Genomic DNA, 10,838 nt, shown 5'->3' with positions numbered 1-10,838 from the left:
AAAAAAAAAAGAAAGTGCTTCTATAAGAAATTAATGAAAAACAATCTGAGTGTGAAAGAAAACTTTTTTTTTTTTGGTACAACATAACCTTAGGGACATTAATGCTGATACTGGCGCTCACATTTTTTGTTTATAAACGTAAATATAATTGTTCACTACGCTTATTAACTTTCTAACTTTACTTTTTAACTTTTAAATTAGCTTTTTACCTTTTTTTCTTGACTTGTTTACTTTTTTTCCCCCCAACTTAATTTGCAGTAGGTAATATATCATCCAAGGCCTCGTCTAACTGATTAAATGCCAAAACAAGATGTACAGCCATGTAGCAGTATCTTTGCTGAATGGCTGGATATCGCTCTTGTGCTTCTAGACCTCACTGAGGGACGGAGGGGACTCGATTTGTAAGGGGTATGCTAGTGATCAGAATTGATAACTTGCTCTATCAAGGGCTAATTTTTCTGTGGCAATGGCAATGGTCAAGTATAATAGCAATAATTTGTGGATATACAATTATTTATACTTTTTATGTTGCTATTTTTCACCTCTGAGCCCTATATTTAGACAATTCAGGAAAAAATAATAACAAAAATAAAAGCATGTACAGGAAATATATTGAAACTATTGAAACTATTGAAGTCACTGTCAACTGTTAAACGTTTTGTCGCTTGTGAAAGAAAAAAGCGGACTAACAAGTAATCTGTCAACACTGAGCATCAATCAAGTCAAACCAGACATTTCTGTGGAACTGTAGCAGCTATAAGGTAGAATTTCAAAGCGTTTAAACAAAACTGGTTTATTAAATATAGTGATTAGACAAGAGAAAGGGTTCATAAATTGCTCTTTCTTGTATGGAGACATAGATCAGTTTAACTATTATTTGTGTTGTTTTAATGATTGTCATGGTTCTGTTATTCATTAACATGCATCTTACAGCTATCTAAATTCCACCTTACAGTCAAATTACAAAATGATTAAGCTGGAATTATTTGGAACTTTTCACATGGAGCTCCTCCCACTGTACAGCTGAACCACCCTTCAGGAAACCTGCAGGCTTTGCAGTATAAATATGTTCAAAACTCAACTGGTATCAACAATTTCAGTCAAACCGAAGCTGTTTTTTCTCAGACGACGCAGAGGACATCAGAATGGAAGTCCCTATTGGAGTATGGTCAGACACAAAATATGCCACCGGTGATATTCAGGAGCTTTGTGATGTGGTAGGACTCATTCACTTTGTTCATTCTTTGAAACTTTACCTAAAAACTTTCATTTGGTGTTCAAGGTTTAAGTTTTTTAATTATTATTATTCAGGTGAAGAGCAAAGTGGAGGATCAAACGGGGAAGGTTTTTGAGAATTACAAAGCCCTCTTTTACAGAGTAAAGAACATACTTGTTGACCATTATTTAATCAAGGTAAGAATCAGTAATTACCTTTTTCCATTATTGTAAGAGAAGGAACACTTTTGTTCTAATTTAATGTTTTCTGAAGTACTTACAGTTAGTGATTAATGAAGAACAAAAACTGTTCTGTTTTCCTGNATTATATTATTGATAAGTTGTCATGATCTTTGCAGTGATGTCTGGTCTGATTACTCATTTCACTCACCTGCTTATCTCTGCTCAGTTCTCATCACTGCTCATCTGATTCACCTACTTCTCCTTCCATTTATCCAGCCTTCAGACCAGAAATCAGTGCCATATTATTCAACCCTGTGGTGAGAGTTCTCTAGCGTACCATTGTTTTCTAATTGCCTGATCCTGACCCGTTTTGCCTCTGGACCTCTGAACCTGCCTGTCCCTGTTCTGATCTGTTCGGCAGACCTTTCTTTGGACTCCTGCTGGATTTCTGCCTGTCTGTGAACCGAACCTGGAACTGTTTCCTGACTCCGTTCTGGATTTCCCCTTGGCACTTCTTCTGACCTTTGATCTCCTGGCTCTGACTACAGATAGGAAGTCCCTATATGGTCAGACACAAAATATGCCACCAATGATATTCAGGAGCTTTGTGATAAGGTGAGACTCATTCACATTGTTCATTCTTTGAAACTTTAAAGAAAAACTTTCTTTTGGTGTTCGAGGTTTAATTTTTTTTTTTTTTTTTTTTATTATTCAGGTGAAGAGCAAAGTGGAGGGTCAAACGGGAATGGATTATGAGATTTACAAAGCCCTCTTTTACAGAGTAAAGAACATTGTTCACCATTATTTAATCAAGGTAAGAATCAGAAATTACCCTTCTTCATTATTCTAAGAGAAGGAACACTTTTGTTCTAATTTAATGTTTTCTGAATGACTTACAGTTAGTGATTAATGAAGAACAAAAACTGTTCTGTTTTCCTGCAGTATTATGTTGGAGATGATAATGATTACCTCCATCTGTGGGTCTTCCGAAGTTTTTCTACGGATAGATTGGAGATAGACCTGATGGGAGTTCAACAACAACACAAGTGGGATGATCCGCTCAAACCTTTTGACGAAAACTAACATCCAGACACTTAGCTTCATTATCCTCCAGGAGATTGCCCTGCAACTAAAACACACTGAATTGTTACTTTGATAATTAACTACAGTAATGACACAATGCTGTTATCTGTGGGGTTTGGTGTTTAAGTAAAGGATATGAACTGTAATGTCAATATAAAAAATATGCAACCAATAAAATAACACTGAATGTGAAATGTTTGCTCTCATGTCTGATTTATTTAAAATATTCAAATCACAATATTGACCTAGAAATATACTGTAGTGGAGATTAATCAAGGCCACACACACACCTCTAAACAAATTAAATGTTTGATGGAGGATTGTTAATTAAAATGTAATGTTATATCTACAACCTTTGGTTCATTATAGATTTTGAGGTACAAGCTGTCAGAGGGCTTTCCATCAATACCTGGTGGGCTTGTCTCTGGTCAAAATGCCCATGCCCTTTTTTGGTAACAGTCCAGCACTAAGTTTAATGAGGAAGTGTAGTGTAGGCTACTGCCCAGATCCCATAGCTGCAGTCCCCAGTACAATTATATATGAAACACAACAAATATTTAGCAATTACTCATAATTATTATTTGGCAGAATTTTAGGTCCCTGTGTCAGTGTGGTGTCCCACATTGGATTTGAACAATTGAGGNAATTTGGACCCACACATTACTGACTTACTCAAAACTTAAATACAGGGATAACAAGTTATCCCTGTATTTTAGAAAATAGGTGACTTTAAAGTTTATGCTTAAAGTTTGAATTAAATATTTCATAATATTAAGGATCTTATCAGCTTTGTTAGTGTCTATTATGATCACAACGTTGCTACAGGTGAGTTAGATTATGTTGAACAGTTCAGGAAATGTTCTGCCTTTACTCTTTTGTTTTAGATAATATTGGATTCAAATATATTTTTTTCTCCATTGAAAAATATTTTTCAGTGAATGGTTTTAAGAACAAGATGAACACATAAACATTGTAAAGTTAACATTCACTATACTTGGAAAATAAAAAATAAAAAAAAAATATTTGCCACATAAATATGTGAGCCCGATAAATAAAATAAAAAAATTTGAATAAAAATGTGTTGGTCAGTAAAAAGTTGATCCATTGTTTATGTCAAATGTGGCTTTAAATTCTCAACTGGAGATTTACTTGTTTTTGTTTTTCCCTCAATAGAAAAAAAACCAAGAGCCAAACTGACAGCAGAGGAAACAATCATACCAGCAGGGGGCAGTATAACACTGATCTGCTCTGTGCCTAGCTCTGCTGGATGGAAGTTTGCCTGGTTCAGACAGGAGTCATGGTATCATGCAGCTCAGTCCATCAGAAACAATGATCCTGATGGAGTCATCAGCATCTCAGAGGGAGGAATATACAGCTGCAGAGGAGGAAGAGGAGATACAGTTTTCTACACTGAAAGCAGCAATGAAGTCTTTGTAAGGAAAACTGGTGAGTTTTGTTTCTGTTCATCATAAAAACAAAAAGTGATTTCAGATTTGTTAAATGATGGGGTATCTTTTTTTGAAGTAATGATGTAATGTTTTCGGGGGAAAAAAAATATACATTACTTACTGTGTTAAGTATCTTTATTATCCAAACAACACAAAATCTCCTCCTGCTGACAGATTCAAGATAAATGGTTGGTCCTTAATTACTAAATATAGTTGCAATGTTTTTTTTTCTAATCCAGTGCCTCTCACCTCTATTGACTTAAATTTGTCTTTTTTTCATTTAGGATCTTATATTTCTTTATTTTATCAGTATCTCCTGATAATTTGAGTCATATAAAAGCTAAAGGAAAGCAGGTTCTGCAGTGGAATAAAGCTTTAAACATCAAAGCCATGATGCTCTTTCTTTGCATTAGTTGGACTATTCATCACTAGTTATTTTCTTAGATATAAGATTTGCTGTTAAACTACTATTTAATTAATGTTTATTAAGTTTTGGTATCACAACATTTTTTATATTTAATTGACTCCAAACTCCCATTATTAATGATCATTTATATCGCTAATATCATTAACATCATTAAAAATGAATTTTAAGATCTAACATTTCACTCAAAGTCCAATTCCTCCATCATAGTGCTGATGCTGCCTAATGATTGATTCCAACAGGTGAGCTTCTCCTTGTCCTCTCTGTGTCTCCATCATGGCTGAGTCCTGGAGCCTCAGTGACTCTGAGCTGTGAGGTTGAACCTCAGTCTGCAGGATGGAGGTTCTTCTGGTATAAAGCTGTTCCTGATGTACCATCCAAATCCTACAGCTTAGAGCTGCTGCCTAACATCACCAACAGAACTGAACTGAACTCCTACATCCTTCATGGGCAAAAACACAAAGCAGGATATGTGTGCAGAGCAGGAAGAGGAGATCCAGTAGATTTCACTGCTTACAGTGAACCAAAGTTTATCTGGTTTCCAGGTCAGTATTTTCCTCTCTATGCTATAATTAAGCAGGAGCCATAGTTATATGTTCAATCTGTAACCATCATTGTTTTTTAAAAACATTCATATGAATACCTTGTATCGAATGCCATATTTTACTAAGAATTTAGATAAATTTTAGATAAGAATCAGCTTTATTATAGTTTTATCAGATAAAAACAATATGGATTCTTGCTGTGCTTATCTTATGCTGTCTATAGGGGAAGTGTGAGAAAATGTTGTTGTTCAAAGACATCTGTTACATTTCAGATCATCCTTTTTCATTATTTATTACATTTTAAAACATGTCAATCTGATCAATCTTTTTAAAGATAAGCCTAAAACTACATTACTAAACTAATGATATACAGTAAAATGTATTAATACACATCAACATCCAAATTGTTGATTCTTCTTCTGTGATGCTATTCCAGGTTTTTACTGCAGCTACTTTCAGTTCTTGTTTATTTTGGGGGTTTCTCTCTCAGTCTCCTCTTCAGGAGGTTAAATGCATGATCTTTTGAGTGAAGGTCTGGTGATTGACTGGCCTTTCTAAAACCTTCCACTTTTTCCCCTGATGGAGTCCCTTGCGTTGTTAGCAGTGTGCTTTGGGTCATTGTCCTGCTGCATGATAAATTCCTCCAGATTAGTTTAGATGCATTTTTCTGAAGATTAGAAGACAGAATGTTTCTGTTCATTTCAGAATTCATTCAGCTGATACCATCATCAGTTACGTCATCAATAAATATTAATGATCCTGTTCCAGAAGCTGCCATGTAGCCCAAAGCATGAAATTAAACCAACATTCATAAAATAATCACCACAGACGAGCTTCTAAGCTTCAGATCATAAGTGGCTAATTTTTTCTCTACACTGTTGTAGAGATGATAATAAAGCACTTAAGACTCTTTTAAGGTTGTTTTAAACTTCATATGTTTGATAAATAAGCAAGTAATACAGGTGTCACTGATCTGATTTTCTTAAAAAGCTCAAAACTATTAAAACTAAACAGATTCACGGTGAATTATTTTCTGTTTAATCCCTGCACAAACTTGCTCTATGAATAAAGAGTAAGCAGGGGTGGAAATAGAGGGGGGTAAGCGATGCCATAGCCACATAGCCATCCCCAGCCAATCATTGACTAGACCTGTGTAGATCCTGGATGGAGGAAAGATCAGCATGATCCTCCCTGCAAACCTCATTATATCACTGCATGAAAAGTGAGATTTTCGTCCCCATAAACTCCTGCAGATCTCCCTGATTTTCGTCAGTTTCCGACAATTTGCAACCCGCGCTTGTCCGCGTTTGTCAGTGCCACAAATTGTCGGAAACGGACTCTGACGTATGTGGAGAGNGAGGAACCAGCACTGAGGAACTGCACAAGGAGTGTTTTTATAGGAGACTGAACAAAGAGAGGACTAACGAGCAGATTGGGAACAGGTGTGAACAGAGCAGTCTGGGAAGGAGCTAGGGAAAAGAAGACCAACACAAGAGGGCAACAAACAAAAACCTAAGAACTGAAATACAACCAGAAAACACAAAATGGGAATTAAAACAATCAAACTAGAAAACATGGAGCAAAGTAAAACATAACAGAGCCAAGACCATGAAACACCTGAAGATGCTTTATTTTTTTAGGTGTTGTTGCAATGGCTTTTTTTGTAGGGGAATATGTAAGAATGCTTAAAGTTTTCAGAATGAATTCAAACCCCTCTCCTTTTGCTGTTCTCATCCAAGTTCAGGCTGAAGCATACAAAGCTCTTGAACATGTACAACTCTCTCTATCTCTATGAAAATTGATTGCTGCAATATTTCATGATCCATGAAACTGTAAAACTTATGTACTTTGATTTGACTCAACATGTTACACAGTCTACACAAAATTCAGGACACACTTTAGATTTCATCAGGCAGGAGCTCATCACTGAGCAGACGAAGGAAAGCAGGATAATCCAGAGGGCGAAGCTAAAGCCGGTGTTGAAGATATGCTCGGTAGTCAGAGCCAGGAGATCAGAGGTCCAAAAAAGTGCCGAGGGGAAATAGGAAACAGTTCCGGGTTAGGTTCACAGAGAGGCAGAAATCCCGCAGGACTCCAAAGAAAGGTCAGGCAAAGATATGAGAATGGGTACAGACATTTTAATCCTGGTCTGGTAATAATGGAAATTAAACATGTAAATGAAATAGAAACTCCTTTGTTGTTTGTCCGAGTTTTTTTCTCTTTGTTTGTTGCTGTTGTTGTATTGGAGAATCTATCAACTCAATGTATAATCCTTGTATTAACACATAAAGCAAGTCAGTTATAAGCAGAGGAAGAGTTTTTGCAGCACTTTTTGAAACTCTTAAGTGAAATCAAATAGTTCATAAAACCTAAAAGGCTAAACTTATACTGCTCAAGGATACTGACCTTGTTTTCTCTTATCAAGCATCAATATTCTGTTTGAGCTGTGAGCCAGCAGGACATTTTAAAGTCAATACATGCAAAAAGTATATATTTTTTATCGAACAGAAATGGCTTCATTTCAAACATTTTGTAAAGGTGAAATAGAAATGACTGATAAATTAAACAAATAACATGATGTTTTGAGAGACAGATCTTAAGTGTGAAATCACTTCAAGTATTTTCATTGCAATAAACATTATTAAATAACCTTTGATGTGTCAAATGTATCTATTAGATGAACTTAATATAATAAACCCATGAAGGTCTTGTAGAAGTCAGGTCATTGTCAGTGTAGTGTACATGTTTCCAGGTTTAAGACCATATTCTAGAAATAAGAAAAAATGGTGCAATGTCTGCAGCTTATATACGATATATGTTTGTTTTACATCTTTGGTTACATTGCTTTTTCAACACTCAGTATATCCAATGCTGACAACATAAAACAATCTCCATGACAGTCAAGGTAATTAATGATAGTCTAATAAACTCTGAACAAGGACCAAAACAATTCTATTGGGTTTCCCTGGAGGCAGCCTTTTGAATAAAGTACAGACTTTTGCATTGATTTCAGTTGTCGGGTGCTAGCGGATCATTTATTCCCCTGTCTTCTGAGAGAATTCTCCATCAAGCAGTAAAAGATGTTTCTTACCCTAATGTTGTAATTTCTCCCCGCCACAATTTGGTCACAATATTTAATTGCTGTGAATTCCTTGTAGTTTTTTAAAGTAGCGTATTCAATATTACTTTTCAGCTGTGGAGTAATAAAATGAAACAATACAAACAATTTGTTTTGGATCAACCAGTTTATTTATGCACAAACTACAAGAAACCTAATTTTAATAATCTTTACACAAAGAAATAAACTTAATTATGCCCAAAAAACCAGAATAGGAAAATTTCATATTAATCATTTTATTTTATACATCACCTAGATTTTCTCAGTTGCAGGTTTTTCTTCTAAGAATCCTCCTAACACTTCCATTCTGATTCTGATTTCTGCTTTGACTACAGATAAAGCGTCTGCTGATATCTTCCCCAAATCCTTAAAATCAGTTGCTTTCTTCAGCATATTTATACCACAGGTAAACCGGATAATCTGTGGAAGGTGTTTCCTCTACAGACAGGTTGAGCTCTGGGGGAAAACCTCTCAAATTCCTTATGTTCATACTTGCACAATTACTGATTGAATTCCCATTTAAAGCATGTCACATATTAACCTCTTAACATCCACCTCATTTTGGGTAATCCTCGCCTATTTTGCATACCCAAATGGAAAAGCAAATAACTTAGGAACTGTAAGCCCACATTACATGTGCAATACATTATTAGATAGCTAACACCCTCTAGTGTCCTAATATATAAATTAAAATTGGATGACTAGAACACAGACCAACCTGCATCAATTCAAACAGGACTCAAAGTTGTTTTTTTATTCTCGGAAATGATAGGTCTTTTTTGAACAGCAGTAATAAAGACATTCTTGGGAAAAGGCAGGTTTTATTGTATTATATTTGTTCTACATCATTTCAACCACAAATGCATAAAATTTCAGACCTCTAGCTATAACAGTTCCAGAGATGTGGGGTTTGGAACGTTTGGTGTCCGCTTGGAGCTGCGCACAATGGCTTCACCTGCTGGTAAAAATTTTACCGGTGAAATTTTATGCATTCTGAATTATTACCTCCACGTGAGGTCCACCTGGTTGCCGGCGACCCAGTGGACCTTAAGAGGTTAAAATATTTTACAGTGTAATTAGGACTTTCACTGTGTTTAACCTAAAAGCATCTATGGTGAGTAATGGTGGCCACACATGGTGAGTAAACATGAGAAGAAGATATTAAGACACAGAGTATAAAAGAGATTTCAATTTCAATAGTGTGATTCTAAGATCCCAAAATAGGTCCCTGAAAAACTATGCATGTAAAACCTAGAGACGCAGAACAAAAAAACTTTTTCACTTTAATCTGAAAAAAATCTATGCAAAAATTACATAAGGCAGCCTAATATGGTGAACATGTGGCCACAATGTTAGAAAGTGGTAACCGGAGATAAATAAATTTGCTGAAAAACTAATGCAACCCTTTTTGGCATGTATTTAATCATATTTAGTTAATTTAACACAATTGGTTTATGTCCTGCCCTCCTAAAATGAAAAAAAAAAAAAAACTGTTAATATAACAATGATAAATTATAATAAATATTATAAAATATTATAAAATATATTAATAGCAATATTTTTTCAGTGGGTATGGTGCATTCAGTGTTTAGTCACTATGAGCTTTTATTTTCTTATTTATTAGCAGTCATATTTCTCCCAAAGCAGTAGCTCACATACTTCTGTGTTGTATTTACATAGTTTGTTTTTTACTCTCTTGATGCAGCACACAAAGTACAAAAATACAGAAAACAATAAACAAATCCAAATTTATCTGCTGTAGAATTTTATCATTTCATCTGTGTATAGTCATAAACTCATCCAACCTCAGACTTATGAAATAAATTAAAGATAGCTTTATTAGAACTGAAACATGATTAAGTTGAATTTGCTACATATGTTACATCCAAGCTTTGACTTAATTTAGGACACATGATAAAGCTGCCAATTTATCTCTAATAATGAAATAGATACCAATATTTCTCAATTTATAGACATCCAGAATGTTTATTCTAGATGTGGAGAATGTCATTTAGTTTGAAATGGTAATTTAGATAAAGAAAAAATGTTTTTCAGATATCAGGAATACATATTCAGTAAAACTAGTACATATCAAATCAGCTTGCCGTAGAGAGTTGTGAGTGCAATAATATTACGGGAAACAATTCAATTTAGCTTGTTTATATAGTGCCAATTAAAAACACATGTCATCTCAAGGCACTTTAGAGTTCACCAGATCATCCAGTGAGATTGATTCAAAGTTCAATCTGAGGAAAACCAGTTGATTGCATTGACTCATTGACGTGAAGGCAATCCCTCACACTAAACATGCTTGTAGCGACAGTAGAGAGGACAAACTCCCTTTTAACAGGAAGAAACCTCCAGCAGAACCAGGCTCAGTGTGAGTAGCCATCTGCCGAGGCCGTCTGGGGCCGACTGGCAGAGGAGCCAGCTCCCATGTCAGAGGATGAAGAGAGCACATCCAGTCAGTCACAGTCAGAGAAACAGGACTACACTGAAAAACAAGCCGAGCTCCAACATCTTTAAACAAAGCTGTTGATGGCAGCAGCACAGCTGATATTTCTCTCCAGGAGGGTGACATAGCCAAACAGGAAAGACGATGCAAAACTACTATCAGAAAAAAGCAGAGAGAGCATAACATTAGTGGACAGGTGCAAAGATAACAGCCTGATCCTGAACGTGGAGAAGATGAAGGAGATCATCTTGGATTTCAGTAAGAACCGGCCTGACCACGATCCATTGCTCATCAACAGTTGAGCTGTAGAGGTTGTCAGCAGCACCTCATCAAGGCTGCACTTTAAAAAATGAAATAGTCTAGAGAG

At 35.6% G+C, this 10,838-nt stretch overlaps 1 protein-coding gene across 1 annotated transcript in view; it reads left to right on the top strand.

The window, feature by feature from the left end:
- The window catches only part of LOC107090793 (cystatin-A-like), a 6,949-nt gene extending 4,286 nt beyond the window's left edge, over positions 1–2,663 (top strand). The window contains exons 3-5 of the mRNA XM_015384367.1: positions 1,951–2,013; positions 2,114–2,212; positions 2,341–2,663. Coding sequence (XP_015239853.1) covers positions 1,951–2,013; positions 2,114–2,212; positions 2,341–2,481 — 303 coding nt within the window. The 3' untranslated portion in view covers positions 2,482–2,663. The remainder of the gene's footprint in view (positions 1–1,950; positions 2,014–2,113; positions 2,213–2,340) is intronic.
- Positions 2,664–10,838: the final 8,175 nt, after the last annotated feature.

This window comes from Cyprinodon variegatus, unplaced genomic scaffold (genome assembly GCF_000732505.1).
Source record: "Cyprinodon variegatus isolate N-32 unplaced genomic scaffold, C_variegatus-1.0 Scaffold311, whole genome shotgun sequence".
In the NCBI taxonomy this organism is placed as follows: domain Eukaryota; kingdom Metazoa; phylum Chordata; class Actinopteri; order Cyprinodontiformes; family Cyprinodontidae; genus Cyprinodon; species Cyprinodon variegatus.
Note: the sequence above shows the minus strand (reverse complement) of the source record. Positions and strands in the feature narration are given on the sequence as shown.